Source organism: Lepus europaeus, chromosome 14 (genome assembly GCF_033115175.1).
Source record: "Lepus europaeus isolate LE1 chromosome 14, mLepTim1.pri, whole genome shotgun sequence".
NCBI lineage: Eukaryota > Metazoa > Chordata > Mammalia > Lagomorpha > Leporidae > Lepus > Lepus europaeus.
This window is the reverse complement of record NC_084840.1, coordinates 69,097,549-69,123,356: the sequence shown is the minus strand read 5'-3', so window position 1 is coordinate 69,123,356 and position 25,808 is coordinate 69,097,549. Positions and strand designations below refer to the sequence as shown.

The 25,808-nt window shown below is 42.8% G+C and overlaps 1 protein-coding gene across 2 annotated transcripts in view; it reads left to right on the top strand.

The window, feature by feature from the left end:
• The window catches only part of CDC123 (cell division cycle 123), a 73,935-nt gene that overhangs the window by 34,123 nt on the left and 14,004 nt on the right, over positions 1-25,808 (top strand). For both annotated transcript variants that reach the window (XM_062210900.1, XM_062210899.1), the window contains 4 exons: positions 2,542-2,648; positions 16,896-16,944; positions 22,244-22,319; positions 24,811-24,933. In XM_062210900.1, the coding sequence (XP_062066884.1) occupies positions 2,542-2,648; positions 16,896-16,944; positions 22,244-22,319; positions 24,811-24,933 (355 nt within the window). The remainder of the gene's footprint in view (positions 1-2,541; positions 2,649-16,895; positions 16,945-22,243; positions 22,320-24,810; positions 24,934-25,808) is intronic.

Here is a 25,808-nt window from a genome sequence, read left to right as displayed (position 1 = left end):
TTCTCTGGTGTTAATAATAGCCTTGTTTATTCAGCTACATGGTTTGCTAAGCAAATATGTTGTTTCAAAAGAGTTAAATGTGGAGGTGGCTCATTCCACCTCTCTGTTGGAGGCTGCGCCTTCTGTCTCTAGTTCTCTTCGGGCTACCTTGGAGTAACAAGAGAGCCAAAAAAAAAAAAAAAAAAAGAAAAAGTTAAATGTGAATATTCAATACACTATCTTTAACAAGGGGTTCATCATTCCTTTTATTGGAAAAAATTATGAAAAAGTTATGGTACCTTATCTCAAAGCAGTGATACCTGTCTGAGGTTCATAGATGTACCAGTTACCCGGTCTGAGCATTACACACTGTATACTTATATATTGAAATGCTACTGGGGTCCCCATAAATACATACAATTACTAAGTATCAGTTTTAAAAAATATATATATTTAAAAAAACACTCTAGCTTGGGAATCATTCGGGTATTTTTCTTAAAAGAAATTATTTTAGAAGTTATTTTAAAGTTATAAATAATTAAATTCAATTTTAGTTTCTCATAGTCAACTTTCATCTGCATATGAGCAATACTTTATTTTTTTAGAAACCTTTTATTTAATAAATATAAATTTTGAAAGTACAACCTTTGTATTATAGTGGTATTTCCCTCATAACCATCCTTCCATCCTCAAACCATCCCATCTCCTACTCCCTCTCCCATCCCATTCTTCATTAAGATTCATTTTTAATTATCTTTATATACAGAAGATCAACTTAGTATATACTAAGTAAAGATTTCAACAGTTTGTGCCTACACAGACACACAAAGTATAAAATACTGTTTGAAGACTAGTTTTACTGTTAATTCTCATAGTATAACACGTTAAGGACAGAGATCCCACATGGTGAGTAAGTGCACAGTGACACCTGTTGTTGATTTAAGAATTGACCCTCTTATTTATGACGTCAGTAATCACCCGAGGCTCTTGTCTTGAGCTGCCAAGGCTATGGAAGCCTCTTGAGTTCACAGACTCTGATCTTATTTAGACAAGGCCATAATCAAAGTGGAAGTTCCCTCCTCTCTTATGAGCAATACTTTAAATCATTCCTTGCTGCTGAGCTTGGTTGAGGCTTTTTGCTGAAGATGGCTAGGTGTGTTATTCATTTGTTCATTTATTTGTTACTTCTTGGCTGCCTACTATATGCCTAGTATTTTCTTCCATGTAATGTGGACAATTAGATTTTTTTTAAAGAATTATTTTATTTGAGGGTCCGGCACCGTGGCTCACTTGGGTAATCCTCTGCCTGTGGTGCCAGCATACCATATGGGCACCAGGTTCTAGTCCCGGTTGCTTCTCTTCCAGTCCAGGTCTTTGCTGTGGCCTGGGAGGGCAGTGGAGGATGGCCCAGCTCCTTGGGCCCTGCACCCGCATGGGAGACCAGGAAGAAGCACCTGAGCTGGCTTTGGATCAGTGCAGCGCTGGCTGTAGCGGCCATTTGGGGAGTGAACCAACGGAAGGAAGACCTTTCCCTCTGTCTCTCTCTCTCACTGTCTGTAACTCTACCTGTCAAATAAAAAAAAAAAAGAATTATTTTATTTGAAAGACAGAGTTACAGAGAGAGAGAGGTCTTCCATTCCTCTGATTCACTCCCCAAATGACTGCAGCATCCAGAGCTGAACTGATCTGAAGCCAGGAGCTTCTTCCAGGTCTCCCACATGGGTGCAGGGGTCCAATGACTTGGGTCATCTTCTACTGCTATCCCAGGCCATAGCAGAGAGCTGGATTAGAAGAGGAGCAGCCCGAACTCGAACCAGCACCTACATGGGATGCTGGCACTGCAAGCTGGGGCTTTAACCCTCTGCACCACACACCAGCCCTGTATTGTTTTTTGCGATCATTAGTTTCCTCAAAATTTTATTACTTCTTATGTTTGATCTGTATAGAAGACAGGTGTGTTTTTCAAATTTTGTGCCTGCTGTTCTTCCTTTTTTTTGTTCCCCCCCCCCCCTTTTTTGGTTCTTGTATGAGACATTCACCACTTAAAGTTGTGATGATTTAGAAAATTTCACTTCCTTTTCTGCCAAATTTGACCAGTATGGCTCTGTATTGCCCTGGCCATCATAGTATAGGTGTTTGGATGTTCCTTGTCAGAAACAGGCAGAAAGGAGGTGATGTCTGTTTTCTTGGAGAGTGGCAGGTCAGGCTGTTGATTTACCATCTTCATCTGAAGTAGCAATTTGTCTGGTACCTCATTTCCCACTTCTTTCATCATCAATAGGAAAACCGTTGGGAAGTGCTTGGTCCTAGGTTGAACTGTGATGACCCGAACATCTCAGTGTTCACAAATGAGTGTCTGCCACACAGTGACGATGGTCTTTGTTGTTGAGAAGTAGACTTTGACTTTTGACTGTATTGCCGAAAGTCACTTGGCCTTTTTTCTTTAAACTGTTGAAGTGATACACATAATTGATTTTGTGTGTAGCCCCGAGCATCATTCATACCCACTGAGTTGAAAATATGGACTAAGTAGCACATGCTTTATTTATTTATTTTTTTTAGGATGCATACTGGATAGCAATGAATAGCTCTCTGAAATGTAAAACCCTCAGTGACATCTTTCTGCTTTTCAAGAGTTCTGATTTCATCACTCGTGACTTCACTCAGCCGTAAGTTTATCTTGTTTACTCAATAGCATTCGTTTCAGTACTTAATGCAGAATTTTCTATAGGTGAAATTCTGTTAGTTCTAATACTATAAAAAACAACAATTCCATATAACAAAGCTGTTTCATGTTTCCAAAATGACCTATTAAAGCAAATCATTCTTTTGCTTTTATAGGAAATGTTATACAATGAATAACTCTAAATATCAAGAACTTTATGTATCTGTGCCCATTAAATATTTTAGTAGTATTTTTCCTGTTATAAAACAGATATATATATCACAGAAAAACAGAATTGAGAGCTATATGTGCTCCTTGACCTATGAAGGGGCTATGTCTTATGTCATCATAAACCCATTGTAAGTCAAAAATATGTTTACTACACCTCTCCTACTGAACATCATAGCTTAGCCTCGCTTACCTTAAACATGCTCAGAACATTTATGTGAGCCTACAGTTAATAAAGTCTTAAATATCTCTGACACATACGGATGGACGTTTAGGAGATGAGACAGTATGGGGAAACAAAATGCAATAGCAGAAAACGCTGGCAACATGCTTCACTGTGGAGTTTTGTGGTTTCCCCTTGTTGGTTTTATGGCTGACCGAGCGAGCGCTGCCCAGCACTGTGAGAGACTCTTGTACCATGTGGTAGCCTGGGAAAAAAGAAAAATTCAAAATTTGCAGTACAGTTTGTACTGAATGCGTATCATTTTTGCATAGTTGTGAAGTCAAAAAATTGTCAGTTGAGCCATTGTAAATTGGGAACCATCTGTACAACTAAGCAAATGCAGAAATATAAAGTACCCATGATCTCCCCACAGTAGGCTATGTGGAATTCTAGCATTTTACCTGTGTGTAACTATATGTGCATAAATACAGCTGACTCTGCATAGGATCCTGCAGTTCATATTGCCTAGAAGGCTACTTTTGCACTTGCCAATACATGGTGACATCTCTGCATGTCATTAAATACATAAGTTAATGGTATACCCTCAGATAGCTACAGCACTATGTTTTTGATCAATCATCCTCTGTCCTATACGGTCCTGTGCTGAATATTCTTGACCCAAATCTTTGTCCTTTCCTCTAATGTTTTTCTTAGGATAAATTCCTAGAGGTGGCATTGCTGTGTTTCTTTCCTTTGGGCAGCCATAGTAAAGAACTTGACTCCTTGCATTTGCTCTGTAGGTGGACAGAACACTTGACTGTTGAGCTGTGGGTGCTCTGTTTATGCTTTTTTTGTTCTGGTATCAAATAGCAGTCTTTCTTTTAGGCTTCTGTTACTATCTCATCTCTGTTAAGCACAATCTTTAACTGGCTTTTAAAATGAAGTATATCACAAAATCTAGACAGAAAGGAAGAGAACAGGTAAGAATGCATGCCACTTCTTCTCCATCTTTCCAGTTTACTTTGCCCTGTGAAATACCCCATTGCAGCCCCAAACCCTTTTGAAATAGAGCCTGGCGTGAACAGATGAGTTGACTGCCTGGCAGTCATGTGTCAGCCCTGTAGCTGGGCATAAAGAAAACAGAGTTGTGCAGCAGTCAGCAAGTGTGGTTATAGTGCAAGTTGTTTATCAAAGGATTTTGCCTGTGTTGATATTTCAGGTTTTACAAAAAAACACAACGTTGTTTTGATATTTAGTTGTCAGTCTTTTGTGGTTGTGTTGGCACAGGTGTTATTAAAGGTGTTAATAGCCACCTTAGGTAAAAATGCAGTAGTATTTTCTTTCTAGGAAACACCCTCTGAATGGAAGGAAGCTTTACTCCCCCCCCCAGCTCCATTGTAAAGGTTTCTGGGATCTGATCCTTTGAAGAAGGCTTGACATGTATTACCTTAAAAATATTCTGTACCTGTTAATTCACCTGATGTGTGTGTGGGTTTGTTTTTTGTTTTGTTTTGTTTTTTTTGGTACCTTTAGTGTTAGTTGCAGTGAGAGCATGAGGGCAACTTTGCCTTTCCAAAACTAATTATAAATCACTTTCAATTCTGAGGCTAGTAGTTTTTTTTGACAGGCAGAGTGGACAGTGAGAGAGAGAGACAGAGAGAAAGGTCTTCCTTTTTGCCGTTGGTTCACCCTCCAATGGCCGCTGCGGCCGGCGCATCTCGCTGATCCGAAGCCAGGAGCCAGGTGCTTCTCCTGGTCTCCCATGGGGTGCAGGGCCCAAGCACTTGGGCCATCCTCCACTGCCTTCCCGGGCCATAGCAGAGAGCTGGCCTGGAAGAGGGGCAACTGGGACAGAATCCGGCGCCCCAACCGGGACTAGAACCCGGTGTGCCGGCGCCGCAAGGCGGAGGATTAGCCTGTTAACCCACAGCGCCGGCCAAGGCTAGTAGTTTTGAAAATCAGCTTTGGATTTACCTGTGTGCTCTGTCCTCTCACCCCACCACTCTTTTTTTTTTTTTTTTTTTTTTTCATTTTAAAGATTTATTTTGTTTATTTGACAGGCAGAGTTGTGGAGGTAAGGGGAGAAAAAGATAGAGAGAAGTGTTTTCTATCTGCTGGTTTACTCCCCAAATGGCCACAAATGGCCTCCTGGCCAGGACTGGGCCAGGCTGAAGCCAGGAGCCAGGAGCTTCATCTGGGTCTCCCACATGAGTGCAAGGGCCCAGGGTCTTGGGCCATCTCCACTGCTTTCTCAGGTGCATTAGTAGGGAAGTGGTGTACCAGGTCTTGAACCAGCACCAACATGGGATACCGGCATTGCAGATGGTAGTTTAATCCACCGCCCCATAATACCAGCCCCCTCCCTTTAAATTATTTTAACTGATATTCTAGTGAACAGTAGAAATACAAGTCAGTTGCTTTGCATTTTGTACTTTTTGGCTTTTGCATGGATAGGAAGTTAAATCAGTAAGTGAATTTGAGGCCTTGGAATTAGAATATTTACCTGCAGGAGAAGCACCTGGATCCTGCCTTCGGATCAGCGCGGCGGCCATTGGAGGGTGAACCAACGGCAAAAGGAAGACCTTTCTCTCTGTCTCTCTCTCTCACTGTCCACTCTGCCTGTCAAAAAAAAAAAAAAAAAAAAAAGAATGTTTACCTACAGAATGCCATCCATTTCCTGGTATAAATAATTGGGAGTTGGCAGGGTCAGTGCTGAACACGGAGCTTTCAGCCTTTTAGTAGGGCACTACTAATGTCCTGAAATGTTTGTCGGTAGTCAGTTGCATAGCAATGTAGAAAAACAATGTTAGCATTGCATAACAATTCCTTATTGATAGAACTCATGGAAGATGAATTTCTGTCACGAAGACCTTTTCAGGAGCTCTTAGAAGATTAAGAGTGTAGTTCTTTACTTTTTAAAGTTTACTTACTTGTTTTTATTTATTTGAAAAGGAAAGCAACAGAGAGAGGGACAGACAGATCTTTCATCAGCTAGTTTACTGTTTAAATATTTATAACAGCCAGAGCTGGATCAGATCCTAACCAGGAGCCAGGAACTCCATCTGGTCTCTTGTGCGGGTGACAGGGACCCACGTACTTGAGCCATCACCTGATGCCTCTTAGGGTGTGCATCAGTAGGAAGTAGGATTGGAAGTTGAGGTGGGACTTGATCCTAGGGACTCTGATAAAAGATGTGGGTGTCCCACATGGTGCCACAACATCTACTTCTAAGGGTGTGGCTCTTTAGCCTGAACAGGATCGCATTGATGAGTTAATCTAACCCTTTTCTTCTGTGGATGAGAAAATTAAAGCCTATTATTCAGTAAGTTGTTCAAGGTCACACAACTAGTTAGTAGAACTAAAATCAATATAATTTCAATAATGTCATTCTAAAAATTCTTTGAACTTTGACTTAATACAGTCATAGATTCTTTCTTTTCAGAATGCTTCCAATTAAACTAATAGAATAAAATATATAATCATATGTAATACATAAAATTACAAAAATGAGAGTATGCATTTTTTGTTGTTGTTGTTTTTCCCTTGACTAAGGAAACAAAGATATTATGGTCAGGATTTCAAGTTAACAGAAGGCCAACTAAAAATAGTTCACACACGCATGTGAATTAAAAAATACGTTCTTTGACAAGGAGTTTGGAGATATGCGGTGTTTTAGAGTTCATTTAACAGCTCACCAAGGAAAGGTCTGTTGGTTTTTCCCCTCTGCCATCCTTGGCTAGTTGACGTGGGGTTGTGTTCATCACCTAGTGCTCACAAGGTTTCTGCTACTGTTCTGAGTATCTGTCCTATGAAGACTTGACAGTATCCGCATCCAAAACAGGAGGGGCGGGTACGTTTTCTCTCATTTTTTCCTTATGTGTCAGGTGAAGCATTCCCAGCAGCCTCCCAGGAGACTTCCTGTCCATCCTCATCGGATGCACCATTGCCCAGACTAACCTAGTAGTTGTCAAAGGGAACAGAATTGCCATGATTAGTTTAGACCAGGGCTTCTCCAACATTAACATGCCCCACAGTCACTGGGGCAGTTTGATCAAACGTGGATTGGTGGGCCCACCCGTGGAATTTCAGATTCAGCAGGCCTGGAGCGAGGTCCAATAATGTCATTCATAGCCTGTTTCTAGGTGATCCTGATGCTGCCAGGCCAGGTGCATGTCTTTTTCTTCTCTCTGCTTCACTTTACTTTTCTATATTGTCACGATCCTATTTGAAAGGCAGAGATAGAGAGAGAGAGAGAGAGAGACAAAGCTTCTGTTCACTGGTTCACTCCCCAAATGGCTGCAATGCCCGGGGCTGGGCCACACTGAAGCCAGGAGCCAGGATGTATGGTAGGGGCCCAAGGACCTGGGCCTTCTTCCACTGCCTTCCCAGGCACATTAGCAGAAAGCTGGATTGGAAGTGGAGCAGCTGGGCTGCTGGCACTGCAAATGGCTGCTTAACCTTGTACACCACAGCATTGGCCCCAGATCCTCATCATATTTAATTCCTGTGAGGTAGGAATTACTGCTCCATCTTACAGATGGGGAAACTGAGGCTCTCACATGCCCATGCCACATAGTTGATAGGACAAGGTCTATAATTCCAATATCTGGGTTCCCTCACTCCAAGTTCACTCCACCCAAGATGATCAGAATTTTCTTAGAGTAGCAAAAAGACAGCTGCCACTGGACATTGGCACATACGCAAGCAGAGAGGGAAGTACCTCTGAGTTACTATCTCTGTACCCCTGTGTTTCTGTCTCAGAGCATTCAGGGGGCACTCCTGGCCACGTGGTTCCTTCTAAATTGAGAGGAAACAGAATCATCATGGCAGGGAGGGTGGTGGTCAGCCCCGCCTAGAGGGGACCACTGCAGGCCAGTGTTTCGAGGGCTGCATTCCTGGGAGTGCTCCCAGCGTCTGGGCAGTCATGACTGGTAGCAGGATTGAAGCTGGGGAGTGGCTGGAGGGCGGACAGTGGGCAGGGTCTGCCATCACTGTAATTACTGTACAATGGGACTGTAGACAAGAAGCTTTTAAAAGTACTGGTTGGGGGTGAGGATGGTGGCACAGCGGGTTAAGCCACCACTGGGGACACCACGTGCCATATTGGAGTGCCTGGGATCCAGTCCACCTTCTACTTCCCATCCAGCTTCCTGCTTCTGTGCACCCTGGGAGGCAGCAGGTGATGGCTCCAGTACTTGGGTCCCTGCCATCCATGTGGGAAACCTGGGTGGAGTTCCTGGCTCCTGGGGATGAACCAGGGGATGGAAGATCTCTGTTTCTCTCTCTTGCTCTCGCTCTCTCACTTGCTGTCTCTCTCTCTCTCTCTCTTTCCATCTCTGCCTTTTAAATAAATAAATGAATTTTAAGAAGAAAAAAGTCAAAGTAGAAGTTGAAATAAAGCACACATAATCTGTGTTCCTATTTGCTGGCTGAATTATTTGTCCAATTGTAAACATGCTTTGTGATTGCATTTGCTGAGTCACAAGGCTTTCATTAATTTATTTTACTGATTAAGTGTCCCTTCAGTAGACCAAAGCAATAAAAAAATTCTGGTGTTCAATTGGCATTTAGAGGAAAAGGCTGATTGCCTGTCTGAGGGACTCATGACTGAGAACTAGGTCTGACTAAAGATAAGAGATTTTCCAGTATCATGGTAATTTAAACTCAGCTATGTTCAGCATAATTTTTAGACTTATTTCTTCCCTTTTATCTGCAGGGAATGCATTCCAAGACTTGCAGTGGGTGCCTGAAACTTGCATGCACTGTTTTTTCCTATATATACCTCCTCTGATAAACTCGGATCTTTTCACTTAAAAAAAGCACTTTATGGCTTCTCCTTGGTGTATCTGAACGCCAGCATCATCACTCTTCCAGTTTGGGGGAAGTATGAGTAAAACCAGGGTCACTTGAACAACAGTCACCCTGATAAGCAAGGTGGCTGCTGAGTGGCTCACGGGCAGTTAGCACATGCAGCATGGACGTGGACATGCAGGGCAGAGGAATGGTTCATGTCCTGGGCAGGTCAGAGGGGGAGGGCGTGAGATTTCTTTTCTTTTTTTTTTTTTTTAAAGATTTATTTATTTATTTGAAAGTCAGAGTTACACAGAGAGAGGAGAGGCAGAGAGAGAGGGAGAGGGAGAGAGAAGTCCTCCATCAGATGGTTCTCTCCCCAGATGGCTGCAACGGCCGGAGCTGCACCAATCTGAAGCCAGGAGCCTCCTCCCGGTCCCCAACATGGGTGCAGGACTTGGGCCATCTTCCACTGCCGTCCTGGGCCACAGCAGAGAGCTGGACAGGAAGCGGAGCATTCTGGTCCTGAGGGCGTGAGATTTCATTGTGCTACTCAGAATGGTGTGTGATATCAACTTATCAATTGTTGTTTTTTTTTTTTTTAAAGATTTATTTATTTATTTGAAAGAGCTACACAGAGAGAGGAGAGGCAGAGAGAGAGAGAGAGGTCTTCCATCTGACAGTTCACTGGGGAGTGAACCCCAATTAGCCACAACGGCCGGAGCTGCACCGATCCAAAGTTAGGAGCCAAGAGCCTCTTCCAGGTCTCCCGTGGGGGTGCAGCAACCCAAGGACTTGGGCCATCTTCCACTGCTTTCCCAGGCCATAGCAGAGAGCTGGATTGGAAGAGGAACAACAGGGACTAGAACCACTGCCCATATGGGATGCTGGTGCTTCAGGCCAGGGTGTTAACCTGCTATGCCACAGCGCCGGCCCCTTTTCAATTGTTCTTTTCTGGAGTTTTCCATTTAATATTTTTAAACTATAGTTGACCATCATAACTGATGCCACAGATGTGAGGAAACTACCTTAATCCTAAAGTTTAGTAGCAAACAGTCTCAGGAGTAAAATTTTGTGCATTGAGTGGACCTAACAGAGCCTTTTACCTTGTGATTTTTTTTTTTTTTAATTTGTTTATTTGAGAAGCAGAGAGAGAGAGAGAGAGAGAGCTCCCATCTGCTGGTTCACTCCTCAAATGCCCACCACAGCCAGGGGCCAGGGAGAAGCCAATGGTTGGAAACTCAGTCCAGGTGTCTCCTGTGGGTAGCAGGGCCCCAAGTCCTTGAGCCATCCCCTGCTGCCTCCCATGGTGTACATTAACAGGTAGCTGGCATCTGAAGCAGAGCTGGGACTTGACACGGTATGCAGGTTGTCCCAACCAGTGGCATAACTGCGAGGCCAAAGTGTCTGCCTCGGAAGGAAGAGTTCAGTGAACATGTTCAGTCACTGTTCAGACACAGTGAACATGTCCAGACACAGACATTGAGTGTCACTTTAGTTTTGTCACCAATAGTAAAAGCTGAAGAAATGACTTCTGTGTACTGAAACACTCACTTTACCTCTTGAACAGCAGAAGAAGCTACAACACCAAAGCTTTGATGTTTAATTTTTCTCTGGCTTGAAATGTTTCTTTTGTTCTTCCCGTGATTTTAAATTCTTTCTTACAAGTAGGACTTGTTTACTGCGAGGTACAATGTTGTGACCTTTATGCTTTTAAAAGAAAAAAGATTTATTTTTCATCCATTTAAAAAGCAAACTGAGAAAGAGAGAGGGGTGTGGAGAGATATCTTCCATCAGTTGGTTCAATCTCCACATACTCACAACAGCTGGGCCTGGGCCAGGCCGAAGTCAGAAGCCAGGAACTCCCTCCGGGTCTCCCATGCAGGTGGCATAGACTGAAGTACTGGAGCCATCATTTTCTGCTTCAGAAGCAGAGTAGCCCAGATTCAAACCAACACTCTGATATGGGATGCAGTTGTCCCAAGTTGAGGGCCTTACCCTGGTGTATCACAATACCATTCCCAACTTTTAATGTTTATTCATTTATTTTTATTTGAAAGTCAGGGGCGGGGGGGGGGGGGGGGGAGGGAGGGAGAGGAACAGGGAGAGAGAGAGAGAGAAAGAGAGAAAGAGAGAAGGAGATCTCCCATCTGCTGGTTCACTCCCCCAAATGCCTGCAACAGCCAGGGCTGGGCCAGGCTTCAGCCAGGAGCCTGGAACTCCAGGTCTCCCATGTGGGTGACAGGGACCCAAGTACTTAAGCCATCGCCTGCTGCCTCCCAGGTTGCAGTTACCAGGAAACTGGACTGGAAGTGGTAGGGCCTGGACTCAAGCCAGGCACTCCAGTGTGGGATGTGGGTTTCCCAAATGGTGACTTAAGCCACTGCACCACAGCCGCACTGGTCTCCTTACTTTTAAAATGATGACATTGTGATTTCAGTAAGTGGATTTAGGTAATGCCTACATTGTTCAGAATGAATTCACCAAGGCTTTTCTAAAGATGTACTAATGTTGTGATTCTCCTTCCTCACTCCTGCCATGGTGGCAGGCTCACACAAGCTGCGTAGGTAATATTGTAAATCAAACCACCAGTACTAGAATCTCACCCCTAACCCCCAACAGGTAGGATTCGTTTCCAACTCAAGTGTTTGCCGCTAAAGTAGCCTCTGGTCTCTACCTCTACCTAGCTTTCTCCCAATGTATTTCTTAATTAAGCACAGCCACCATAGTAATACCCATGCATACTCTCTCACCTACATGACGTTATAAGATATTTCACCTTCCATATCATGCATCCCTGTTTTCCTGACTGTCCACGCTCCCCTCGTCTCTCCTGTGGCCCCAGACCTGCACCCTCATTACTGAGTGGTTTACATTCGCCCTTTCAGTGTGCAAAACTCTGAGAACAACACAAGAGAACCTGTGTGTTGGTGAGTTAGGAGGACCACAGAAACAGTCTCAAAACATGTTTGGGGTTAATAAATATGCCTATTTATAGTCAGACCATTTGGTCGACAAGAAACCCAACCTTGTTTAAACCGAGGGAATGATTTGGGAAGGAGCTTGGGTAGAAATAAAAGGAAAGAAAGAAACAGTCCTGTTAGTCATCTATCCTAGCTAAGCCTAGTTCTTTTACTTTTAGGGGCTAGAATCCTTTTTCTTTTTTTTTTTTTTTTCAAAAATTCCTGTTAACTGGCAGTTCCCTGGTTTATTAGAAAAGAGGCTGCCAAATTTTACAGTAGCTCTCATCAAAGTAGACTTTGCAGATATTTCTCTTCCTTCCTTCAAAATTAAAGTTTTACTGTTATATGAGAATTCTTTTAGTTTGTAGTTTATATTGTAGACTACAAGGCATTCATTATTTAATAACATTTGTGTTTAGATTTAATGGCTACTAGAGAGGCCGGCGCTGTGGCATAGCAGGTAAAGCTGCTTCCTGCAATGCTGGCATCCCGTATAGGCGCCGATTCAAATCCCAGCTGCTCTACTTCCCATCGAGCTCTCTGCTATGGCTTGAGAAAGCAGTAGAGGATGGCCCAAGTCCTTGGGCCCCTGCACCTGCATAGGAGACCCGGAGGAAGCTCCTGGCTCCTGGCTTTGGATTGGCATAGCTCTGGCCATTGTGGCCATCTGGGGAGTGAACCAGCAGATGAAAAACCTCTCTCTCTCTCTACATCTGCCTCTCTGTAGCTCTGCCTTTCAAATAAATAAATCAATCTTTAAAAAAAAAAAAAAAAAAAAGACTACTAGAGAACTTGTAATTATCCTACGAAGAATTATGAGCCTAAAATTTAGTATAAGAACCAACTTTCAACCTAAATTAGTGCCACTGGTTTAAAACATACTTTCTGTTGGTGCCTTCTTGAAATTTATAATTAAAGAAATTTTCCCAATTAGTATGAAATACTTACTAACCCAGGAAAAAATATTTCAGAAATTTTTTTTTAAATAAACCTACCTCTTCATAATATAAATGGAATTTATTCACACACAGTGCAATTTACAATTTGTCAGCTGAGCTCCGGAAAGCCTTATTGTGGACCTTTCTGTTCAATCTTGGCTTGAGGGCCCAGCACTTTCCTGTCTGTGTGGATCCTTGGCCATCTGGTTTATCATCTTAATAAGACAAGGCCTCGTACAATAAGCTCTGTAGCACAAATGTTCTCACTTCCTCCTGAAACTAGCAAGCTTAAAAAATAACATACAGGTGGCCGGCGCCGTGGCTCAGTAGGCTAAAAAATGCGGCGCCGGCACACCGGGTTCTAGTCCCGGTCAGGGCGCCGGATTCTGTCCTGGTTGCCCCTCTTCCAGGCCAGCTCTCTGCTGTGGCCAGAGAGTGCAGTGGAGGATGGCCCGGTGCTTGGGCCTTGCACCCCATGGGAGACCAGGAGAAGCACCTGGCTCCTGCCATTGGAACAGCGCGGTGCGCCGGCCGCAGCGCGCCTACCACGGTGGCCATTGGAGGGTGAACCAACGGCAAAAAGGAAGACCTTTCTCTCTGTCTCCCTCTACTGTCCACTCTGCCTGTCAAAAATAAAAAAAAAATAAAATAAAATAACATACAGGTGAAAGCATCTACCTTTTACAATAATGTTACAAGATGGTGGAATGCAAATATGTATTAAAATGTGGACCTGCTTAAAAGTAGCAATGTGAGAATTAGTTAAGGGTTAAAATCAAAATTTGTAGAAATGTAACACCAGTCTGCTGATCCTGGAGGAAAAGGCTGAGATATTTTGTAAGGATAAAGACAATTATGATAATTTTTATTAACTTGACAGTTCATGACCTTAATTTTGATTAATATAAAGCAACTTAGGAGACTAATTTTTATTTTAAAAAATCTTTAAATATATCAAAAATTATTTTTCTATTTTTAGATTGTAACTCTTCTGGGTATACTTTTAAATTAGTTTTATTTGAAGCAAGGGCTTTTTGCTTTCTGGAGAAAAATAAACTCTTTTTTTTTTTTTTTAAGGATTATTTATTTATTTGAGAGGTAGAGTTACAGAGAGAGCGAGCGAGCAAGCGAGCAGGGCTGGCCAATCCGAAGCCAGGTGCCAGGATCCTCCACCAGGACTCCCATGTGGGTGCAGGGGCCCAAACCCTTGGACCATCCTCCGCTTCCTTCCCAGGCCATGGTGGAGAGCTGGATTGGAAGAGGAGCTGCCACAACTAAAGCTGGCGGCCATCTGGGCTGCCGGCAGCACAGGCAGAGGCTCAGCCCTCTGCTCTATAGCGCTGGCCCAAAATGAACTCTTAAAATAGCACCAGCGCTTGCTTAACTATGTGAAGACAGAAGTTCACCCTTTGATGTTTGGGAAGATTCATCTGATAATGTGGAAATAGGATTTGATTAATGATACAGTTTGTGTGTGTGTGTGTGTTTTTCTTTGTTTTTTAGCTATATGAACCTAGAGCTCCACCAGTATTTAGGGGTTTTAGGTGGGTTTATTTGTTCTTAAACTTGCCCTGAGAGCTTCCCCCATCAGATCTAAAATCTCCAGAGAAATGGGCCAGTGTGTGGTTTCCTGAGCTTTCCCACTTGTTACCTGGCCATTGGAACCTGGGTATCCTTATGTAATAAATGTGGGTAATTATAATAGTACTTTTTCACAGGGTTATTGAAGGATTAAATGAAATGGCAAATGTACAGTGCTTCATATGGTGCCTGGTACGTATTTAGTATTCAATAAATAAACCTATTCATAGAGAAAACTCGCTGACTTTTTAACAAAGCACCCTGTGTATGCCTCTCTTTGCAATGTGGATTGTGTCAGTCAATGCCTGATTATTAGTGCTACAGAAGTTCATATGCTTAGAATTGCAGCCAATCTAACTAAAATTGTTATTGTTTGTAGTATAAATCATAAATGATTATGGAGAATTCCAAGTTAATCATGTATTTAGGGAAATTAAAAAAGCTCTTCAAGTTCATTTTTACTTGTAAATGGTTTAAGACATTGTTAAAAGTTTTTTTTGTTGTTGTTTTTTAAAAATGTGTCTTGACCCCTGTATATGTGTATATTACAAGTATGTACTGCAGTGGAGATGCTGTGTGGATTAGCCAGCTCACTTCCTTTGCTTTTCTCTCCTGTGTTGTCAAGCCCTCCCTGCTGACTCACGTCACTCTTAAAGACTCACAAATGGCAAGTGAGGACAGCCACATACAGACTGCCTTTCTTTTCCTCTGCATGTCCTTTCTCTTCCACCCTTCACAGTCAGGCTGCTGTCAAGTGTTTCGTTTTGTGTCCTCACTTCCTGTCCATTCCTTGGTTGCCTGCAGTCTAGTTTCTGCCTTCATCAGAGCTCTCTAAAATTCTTCCAGCAGAAGTCACCATCCAGTGGACAGTCTTGTACTTTTTATTGGCATTTGAGTCAATTCACCTCTCGCTGTTGTCTCTTTTCCCTTAGCTTTGAGGATGTCATTCTCTTATTTGTTACTTTTGCTTGCTTCTCAGCTTTTTTTTTTTTTTTTTTTTTTTTTAGCACTCTTTAATTGTTGCCATTCCCCAGGATTCTGTCTTCTACCTAGGGTGATGGCTTCCACTTCCTTGACTTTGGCCCCTGACCCTCGTGATTGTTACCTCCAAACTGTCGCCCTCCACTTCTGCCTCTCATTATTCCCAGCTGCTCTCTGAATGTCTCTGTGTGCTTCTCCCATAGTTGCCTGCCTCCATTCCACACAGCCACACACAGTGTCCCCTGTCTGTCCTCACCCCACACCACCCGCTTTTCCTCCTATCTTAGTGAATGGCATCAGCGTCAGCCTCCAAGCAGTCATCAAAGCCAGACAACCGAGAGCCATCCTGGCCCCTTTTTTGCTTGAACTTCCCTTTCCGTCAGTTACCAGTTTCTATGGAGTTGGCCTTCTAAGTGTCTTTCTTTAGTGCTTCTCCTCTACCTTCCACTCCCTTTGCCTTAGTAAGCCCCTCATTCCTCACTGAGGCTGTGGCCTCTCTGCCTCCCATGTTGCCCCTCTTTCCCCTAAACTATCCAATACCATTGTGCCGTGGTGACATTCTTAATGCCTAACTGTAATGATCACCCTCACATACAAGGATACTTCAAGTTCACGGAAAAATGGAATCAAAAGATAGGTTTATTTTGGTGCAAAACTTTTTTTTATCCACACATTTTTTTTTCATAACACATTTCCTGTGAACTTTTTGAAGACCTCTCAAATTTAGAAACTTCTTGTAGTTTCCAACTGTCTATATAATAAGTGCTACCTCCCTAGGTTAAGGCAAACAAGACCCTTCATGATCCAGATACTCCTTGTCCAAAATCTGTGTTCAGCATTGTCTCTTGGCCCTCCCCTCGTTCAGCTGCATTCGGTCAGTACCGGCCTCCTGTCAGTCTTGGACAACCACAGGCCCTGTCACTCTCCTTCCTGCCTCAGCTCACGCTTCCTTTCCGCACACAACACATAGCTAATCAGTTCCTCCTTTGTGCTGTCAGAGTATGTTGTTCTTGTTTCCCCCAGCACCTAGCTCAATCTTTGATAAAGATAGACATTTAATAATAAATCATGTGAAATATTGTTCATGAAGCAGGATTTTATACTTAGTGGAAGGTTGAAAAGGTCTATCAGATGTTTATTAAAATGGCATGTGGGAAAAGGCTTGCCATGGCACAATGAATGTTAAGGGGAAGTAGACTGCCAGCTCTTGCCCTCGGGAATCACAGAAAATGTGTAAAATGGCAGGGCTGTCCTGCCTCCCTTGAGAATCTAGAGTTAGATGATTAGAGTGTTGGTACTGGCCAAGTTGCTAAATTTGGGCTTTTCTGGGTCTTACTTTCTTTGCCTTTTGATCAACATGTCATTTATACTATCTGTAGGATTCTAAGAACTCATGATGTTGTTTTGAGGATTAAATGTGGTTCCTAGGCATAGCTTCCAATAATGCTTACTAAATGTTCATCACATCTGAACTAGTGTCCTGCTTCTGGATGCTGTCGGTGAAGCATTGCTCTCATGGAAAGTATAGGTAAATCTGTGCGCATAAATTGACCTCCATTTAAAAAAAAAAAAAAAACCACTCAATTGCGTTTCTTTTCCTTCCAAAGATTTATTCACTGTACTGATGATTCTCCAGATCCTTGTTTGGAATATGAGGTAAGAAACTTTTTGATGACATTGATAATCCTAGATGAAGGTGAGTTGAAAATTGCCATTTCTTCTTCTTCTTTTTTTTAAAGATTTATTTATTTATTTATTTGAAAGGCAGAGTTACAGAGAGGCAGAGAGGGAGAAAGAGAGGAACTTCTGTTTGCTGGTTCACTTCCCAAATGGCTGCAACGCCAGCTATGCTAATCTGGAGCCAGGAGCCTCTTCCAGGTCTCCCATGTGGATGCAGGGCCCAAGCACTTGGCCCATCTTCTACAACTTTCCCAGACCATAGCAGAGAGCTGGATTGGAAGTGGAGCAGCTGGGACTTGATCCGGTGCCCATATGGGATGCTGGCGCTGTAGGTGGTGGCCTTACCTGCTACACCACTGTGCCAGCCCTGCCATTTATTTATTTATTTTTTAACGATTTATTTTATTTATTTGAAAGACAGAATTACAGAGAAAGGTGGAGCTGGAGAGAGAGAGAGAGGTCTTCCATCCAATGGTTCACTCCCCAAATGACCGCTATGGCCAGAGCTGAGCTGATCCGAAGCCAGGAGCCAGGAGCTTCCTCCGGGTCTCCCACATGGGTGCAGGGGTTCAAGGACTTGGGCCATCTTCTACTGCTTTCCCAGGCCATAGCAGAGAGCTAGATCGGAAGTGGAACAGCCGGGACTCGAACCAGTGCCCATATGGGATGCGAGTGCTGCAGGCTGCGGCTTTAACCTGCTACACCATTGTGCCAGCCCTGCCATTTATTCTTAAGTGAAAGGAATGAAATTTTTTAGATTGATTTCCCTAGAAACCTAGAGCCACAAAATGTTTAAATTTATGAAATGTATCTATTATACTCATAGAATACATATGAAGTTAAATATTCTTTAATGAAACAAACACTTGGTACTCTTGACACCCACCCCACCCCACCCCCTGCCAAACCTGATTAAGTTTTTTAGCCTGATATACCAGGAAACAAGTCATCACCGTGTTAGCTTTTTAATTTTTTTTACATATTTTACTCATCTTAAAATTAACTTAGAGAAGCATAAAGCTAGTGAAAACACAACTTGACTAGAAATCATAATGAGCTGAATGGCAGACTCGAGTTTCTGTTCCATAGTTTCCTAGTTTTGAGAGGGTAAACCCTGCACACGTGATGATCAGTGCTCGAAGCCGCTCTTCGCTGTCGTGAATGGATCTGGAACATACTTTTCTGTTAAACTCTGGTTCCGGGTTTCAGCAGCATCCCAGATGCACCATGTATACCATCACTCTTGGTTCTTCTTGCACTTGGCATTGCCAAGATGCCAAACTTTTGAAACACAGACAGCTAATAATTTGATGACCATCTTGCTCCATAATTTCAAAACATTTTCATTTTTTACTTTATAATACCAGTGAAGTTAGTGCAGTGATTTTTGGTTTTAGTTTCTTCATTGTCTGCTTGTTTCTCACCATTTTTGTGAATATTCATGCTTTCAAGCTTTCTGGAACTTCCCATATTGAGTCATTTTAGTGTGTTGAGTAAATATATGTTGGTTTTCTGATTGATGACACAGTATATGTAGACCAGTTAGTTTACTCTATTTCAGGCCACCCGCAATGACTAGATGTTAGGGCACTTGTAATGGAGATTTTTACCTACCATTTGTGAGGTTTCTTCACTTTTGTAGCCCAGTGTGAACATTTTCCCAGGTCATTAAGAAGTCTGATGACATGATTTATACATACAGAATAGATTCGTATCTGTGGTCTCACTGAACAAGCCCCTGTGTGTTAAGCGCCTGCTGTGTCTTATTACTTTTTGCTGGAGACATAAACACGAACAGGCTGGTTTCCTTAGCCCCTCTCTCTCTCAGGCGTGCTCTCACTGAGATGCCATCGGCGGCACCTGAGGTTGTTTACCGCACTTTCCTCTCAGCACCAGCAGCCTGTTAGTGCGGAGAGCTGAAAACCCAGCTTTCAAACCCTGGGAAAGTGATGCTGTTTACGTAATTAAGATGAAAAAAAGTTGTCCACAGAACCCTGTGCTTTGATGTTCCTGTCTGTGTCTTAGGAAGTATACATAAGCACGATACACTCGTACTCAGAATACTTCTGGAGGTACATACAAGGAACAAACAGCACCGTCATCTCTGAGGAGGAGGGGACATGGTAGAGGAGAGCTGCACCTTTTAAAATCAACCACACTCTATGTACTGCTTGTGCAAGACATTATTTCAATAAAGATTATGTGAACTTTCAAAAAGTTGCTATTCATATGGTACAATTGCTTGCTTATTCGTTACAAATAAAAAATCACTGTAGCCATTAAGTATATGCATGTATACTACTGTCAGCTTTTATTTATTTATTTATTTTTGACAGGCAGAGTGGACAGTGAGAGAGAGAGAGACAGAGACAAAGGTCTTCCTTTTCCATTGGTTCACCCCTCAAATGGCCGCTACAGCTGGCGCGCTGCACTGATCCGAAGCCAGGAGCCAAGTGCTTCCTCCTGGTCTCCCATGTGGGTGCAGGGCCCAAGCACTTGGGCCATCCTCCACTGCCTTCCCAGGCCACAGCAGAGATCTGGACTGGAAGAGGAGCAACTGGGACAGAATCCGGCGCCCCAACCGGGACTAACCCAGGGTGCCAGCGCTGCAGGCAGAGGATTAGCCTATTGAGCTGTGGCGCCGGCCAACTGTCAGCTTTTAATAGATAAGAACTGTGTAATATTTTGGTTTGAGGTTCTTCGTTTAAAATACTTGTTATTTATTTATTTATTTGAAAGGCAGAGTTACAGAGAAGGAGATAGAGAAAGATATCTTCCATCCTTTGGTTCACTCCCCAAATGGCTACAGTCGCAAGGTCCGGACCAGGCCTAAGCCAGTGCCCTATGGGATGATGCTGGTATCACAGGCAGCAGTTTTACCCCTGTGCCATGATGCCAGCCCCAATACTTGGGTTCTTTTATAAAATATGACATATACAAGGCTTGACCAAGAGCTCACAGTAATGAAAAATGAAATCAGTGTGTTTTAAATTTCTGAGGCATATATTTTGTATTCTGAATTAAAAAAAAAAAATAGTATTTATTTTCTTTTGGTTGAGAGACAGAGAGAGAAGTCCTCCACCTGCTGGGTCACTCCCCAAATGGCCTCAACAGCCAGGGCTGAGCCAGGATGAAGCCAGGAATCAGGAACTTCTGTGTTTTCCATGGGGGTACCAGGCCCATGCACTTGCACCATCTTCTGCTGCTTTCCCAGGGACATTAGTAGGGAGCTGGCTTAGAAGTAGAGCAGTCGGGACTCGAACTGGCACCCATATGGAATGTTGGTATCACAGGTGGCAGCTTTACCCGCTATGCCACAATGCCAACCCCTTTTCTAAATTTCTAAATGTTAGATGCTTAAGAGAAAGAAGCCAGAAAGAGAGCTCACACATGCTGGTTTACTCTCCAAATGCCTGTGACTGCCAAGGCTAAACTAAAGCCGGGAACTGGGGACTATGCATGTCTCATGTGGGCAGCAGGAACCCGATTACTTGTGTCATCATGGGGTGCCTCTCAGGATCTGCATTAGCAGGACGCTAGACCTAGGAGCCAGAGGTGTGCATTGGACCCAGGTACTCAGATGGAGGGTGTGGGCATTTTAACTGCCGGATGTCCACTTCCATGACACAGGTCTTGAAGGGAGAAGAGGTGCATCCACTAGGGAGGGCGGAGATGTTAGCCATTTATCATCGGTCAATACTGCTGAAGAACAGGACTGGTTGTCTTCAAAGAGCATTTTGAAAACCCAAAGAGAAGAGTCCATTTGTCAACTGTTTCTAAAATTGTAGCAGTTCAATGATACAGTAATAAGGGTTGCAAGTACCTTGTCCAAAATGCAACAATTGTGTTTCAGATTTTGAATTGTTTTGGGCTTTAGAATATTTGCATAGACCTGACTGGTTGAACATCACTGATGCAAAAACATGAAATAAAAAAGTGCTGCAAATCTGAAACTTTCTGAGTACTAACATGACACTCAAGAGATTTTGGAGTGGTGTAGGCAGTTGGTGCAGTGGTTAAGACAACTCTTGGGACACCGGCATCCCAGGTCGGAGTGCCTGATTTGATGCCTGGCTACTTCACTTCTGATCCAGCCTCCTGCTAATGTGCACCTGAGGGGCAGCGGGTGATGGCTTAAATACTTCAGTCTCTGCCACCCATGTGGGAGACCTAGGTGAAGTATCAGGCTCCTGGCTTCAGCCCTAGCTGTTACGGGCATTGGAAGAGTGAACCAGCAGATCAAAGATTTTTTTCTCCCTTTTTCTCCCTCTCTCTGCTTTTGAATTGAATTGAAATGAAGTAAATTTTTAAAAATGGTTTTGAGTTTTGGGCTATTTTGCATTTTTAGATTAGGAATCTCAAGCTGTATATGAGAGTTATATATATATATATATATATATATATATATATATATATATAATATTAATTACAGTAATAAGCCCCACTTAGGACTTAGACCACTGGTAAATTGGCTTACTCTACAATAATGGGGGTCGGCATTTAGGTTAGCAGTTATGACACTCCTGCCCCACACTGGGGTACCTGAGTTCAATACCTGACTCTAGCTCTCGGCTCTGGAGGTTTCTGCTAATGCAAACCCTGGGAGGCAGCTGTGATGGATGGGTCACATCATTGGATTTCTGCCACCCTTGTGGGAAACCTGGATTGAGTTCCCAGCACCCAGATTCCACCCCACCTGAGGGCCTTTACAGTACATGGGGAATCAACCAGCAATGAGAGAGTGTGCTCTCTCTCTCCCATCCTCCCTCTCTCCTCCTGTCTTTCCTCTCGCATAATATTCAAAAGAAAAATGTGAAAATCATAGAAGGTTTAAATGATTCTTTGTGATATTCCCAAAATAAATTTATCAGAGTAAGTTTTACAGAATGGTGCTTAAAGGTAGCGAACTTTGAAATTATGTTATTTTTCAGCATTCATAGAGGAGTACAGAACTTGAATTCCAGGTAACTGTGGCCTAACAATGATAAGATTTAACTTATTCCTCCTTGGTGCTATGTATTATGTCAGAACTCTCAACATGAAAAGTGACAAAGATTTATTTTTAGCATGGAGTTTTACCACAATTTCCATTGCTTATTAGAATAATAAATCAAAACTTTGTTCTCTATATCTCACCCTAAGAATATTTTGTGATCCCTCTTTTTAAAGCCATTTGATAATGGCAGTTATTAAGATAAAATTTTGGTATAAAATTGTCTAGTAGATCTTGTTGCATAATTGTGCTGCTTTTTTTTTTTTTTTTCTTTGTCTACAGCTTGTTCTTCGGAAATGGTGTGAGTTGATTCCTGGGGCTGAATTCAGATGTTTTGTAAAGGAAAACAAGCTTATTGGTGAGTTTTTACATTTGAAAGTACTTTTGGGGGCCTGCATTGTGGCACAGCAGGATAAGCCACTGCATCTTTTTTTTTTTTTTTAAAGATTTGTTTATTTAAATGAAAGTCAGTGTTACACAGAGAGAAAAGGAGAGACAGACAGAGAGAGTTCACTCCCCAGTCGACTGTAATGTCCAGAGATGTGCCAATCTGAAGCCAGGAGCCAGGCGCTTCTTCCTGGTCTCCCAGGTGGGTGCAGGGGCCCAAGGACTTGAGCCATCTTCCACTGCTTTCCCAGGCCATAGCGGAGAGCTGGTCTGGAAGTGGAGCAGCTGGGACCCGAACTGGTGCCCATATGGGATATTGGCTCTGCTGGCTTTGGCTTTACCCACTACTCTACAGCGCTGGCCCTGCCGCCGCATCTTATATGGGTGCTGGTTCAAGTGCTGGCTGTTCTACTTCTGGTCCAGCTCCCCGTTAATGTGCCTGGGAAAGCAAGAAAGATGACCCAAATGTTTGGGCCTCTGCCACTCATGTCAGACCTGGATGAAGGTTTCTGGCTTTGGCCTGGCCCAGCCCTGGCCGTTGTGGCCAATGAGGAATGGACCAGCAGATTGAAGATCTCTCTCTGTGTCTCTACCTCTGACTGTAACTCTGACTTAAATAAATAAATAAGTAGATAATTTTTTTTAAATAAAAATGTACTCTTTAAAAGGAGAGAACCATGTTACCACAAATGAGTTATTCCTTATGAAGAATAAGTAGTATTCTATTTTAATAGTATTCCATTGTATAAATAAACTCATTGGATCATTACATGGTGTATGTATATCACAGTATACCTCATAAATATGTGTAATTATTATGTGTCAAATAAAAATTAAAAAACCTAGAGAGAAGATAAGCTATGACAGAAGTAGATTTCCAGTAATCAAGACAAGGGTCTCTAACAGATAGTTTTAATCTCAGATGCCGCCTCTACCCGCCTGGTACTGTCTGGAATGCTGTGTTGATAGAGATCCTGAGCTTATATGCAGTTTTCCCAGAAGAAGATAGTGTCAGTCTGCCTAGATTTCAGAAATGAAGTTGATTGTAGTTATTACCTGCTTTCTGTTTGAGATATTTCAAGTACTATTAGCAGTAAATTGCTTATTTTAAGCATCATAAAAAGCCAAGTTTTTGAAACTTTATTGATACTACTGGAGCACTGTTTATTATTCTAGCAAGAGAAAATATGTGGACAAATAAGTGAGTTATTCTAGATCTTTCCTCAGTTTACTGTTTTGTTTGCTATAGTTTGTTCAAATTAAGTGTTGAAAATAGTTATATTTTTCTTTAGTCTGTGTATGTTTTCCATAAAATAATGTTTGTCTTCAACCCAGAAAAGTGCAATTTGAGTAGAATCAAATCAGTATTGTTAACTAAAAGGGATCTGGGGTGTTTGAATTTGTCATATTGTCACATATTCCTGAACAACTTGCAACGTAAGCATGCTAACGAGGGGAGTCCTGTGGCTTCTGATGAACGAATGAGAAGTCCTTATTTCAGAGCAGAGGCCTTTTTCCTAGGACTCCAGCAAACTGACATGCACGTAATAGTCCTTAAATGTATTTGGAATCGTGTCAGCAAGTCACTTTCAAAAGAGGAGCGTTTGCTTTCTGTGGCTTGAAAAATCAGGCTTGGGAAGGTAGAGTCGCTCATTAGAGCAAGAAACAGACGACTTCTATGAAATCCAGTGTGAATGTGGCAGACATATGGTGAGGAGTACTGTCAGTTTTCCCAAAGAAAGTAGAAGAGAACACAGCTTGTAGATATTTCCTTGAAAAATCAAAGCAGCAGCTGATATCTATGGGTACAGGCCTAAAAATTGCTTGCTTCATTTCTTACATAACTAACTGTTTTGTGACTTTGAATTCTTTCCATTGTACTAAGTAAAATTAGCTTTCCCAAAGTAAGGATGCCTGGCAACGTAGAACTTTAGGATTCACATATCTGCCTGAGCCTTTACGACTGAATAAGGTGTGTAAGGCAATATTCATCTAATTGGTCTCTGATCCACGTCAGTGGTTCTCTCCCAAAAAAGTGTAAGTCACAGGCCGGCGCCGCGGCTCACTAGGCTAATCCTCCGCCTTGCGGCGCCGGCACACCGGGTTCTAGTCCCGGTCGGGGCACCGATCCTGTCCCGGTTGCCCCTCTTCCAGGCCAGCTCTCTGCTGTGGCCAGGGAGTGCAGTGGAGGATGGCCCAAGTGCTTGGGCCCTGCACCCCATGGGAGACCAGGAGAAGCACCTGGCTCCTGCCATCAGATCAGCGCGGTGCGCCGGCCGCAGCGCGCTACCGCGGCGGCCATTGGAGGGTGAACCAACAGCAAAAAGGAAGACCTTTCTCTCTGTCTCTCTCTCTCACTGTCCACTCTGCCTGTCAAAAAAAAAAAAAAAGTGTAAGTCACATGTTGGTGTTTTTGAAGAGAACGTGGTATAATAATACAGTCTGAAATATTTTTTTGTCAGGTATTTCTCAAAGAGACTACACACAGTACTATGATCATATTTCCAAACAAAAGGAAGACATTTGCAGATGCATACAAGACTTTTTCAAGAAACACATCCAGTATAAATTCTTAGATGAAGACTGTGAGTATTTTTTAGTGACCCAAGAAAATGAAGGGGAATACATAATGCTTCTGGACCGTGTATATTTTAAAAACTGGATCTGAAATACAGTCTCTGTAGAACTTGTCTTACTACTTTTTGGTATTGCTGATGGCTTGCATGCTAACTTTACCTTATTGAATGAGAATCTGTAACACAGAGCCAGTTCTCTGTCCTGTCACTTTAGCTGTGTGAGTGTATATTTGGGAAGGTCTGTCTTGTGAGAACAAAGTGCGTCTGCCTCCCTGTCTTCTTTGAATGATCAAAGGCAGCACCACTCACAAAGTAAACAACTGTGAGTTGTTTTTAGGAATTGGAAGTCAGTTGTGTGAGAGAGAATTTTATACATCTTAAAACTCTGTCTGAAGTCATTTCTGTTTTCTTTCCTTGCCAACACTGTCTTCCGTGGAATTTTGAACTGGGGCAGGCGTGTGGCGTCATGGTTAGGATGCCCGTGTCCCACACTGGACTACCTGTGTTCAGGTCCCGGCTGTGGCCCCCGACTCCAGCTTCCTGCTGTGGCAGACCCTGGGAGATAGCAGTGACGGCTCAGATGGGCCATCGCCAGCATCTGGGGAGTGAACGAAGCATGAGAGCTCTGTCTTTCTCTGTCTCTCTCAAATAAAAAATAAATAACAAAAAGAGTCATTCCACAAGCATAGTTAGATTTCTTATTACAAATGCTCCTCATTTCATACTCCAAACAAGCGATCGGTGCTCCTTTCACTAGTACTTCACTAGCAGCCTCCCTTGTTCTGAGATGACCAGTTTATAATAGTGAGCAGGTTGAGATGATGTTGCTGTTTGGCTTGAATTTTTAAACATGAGGGCTTGCGATTGGGGATAGAGAAAAGGAA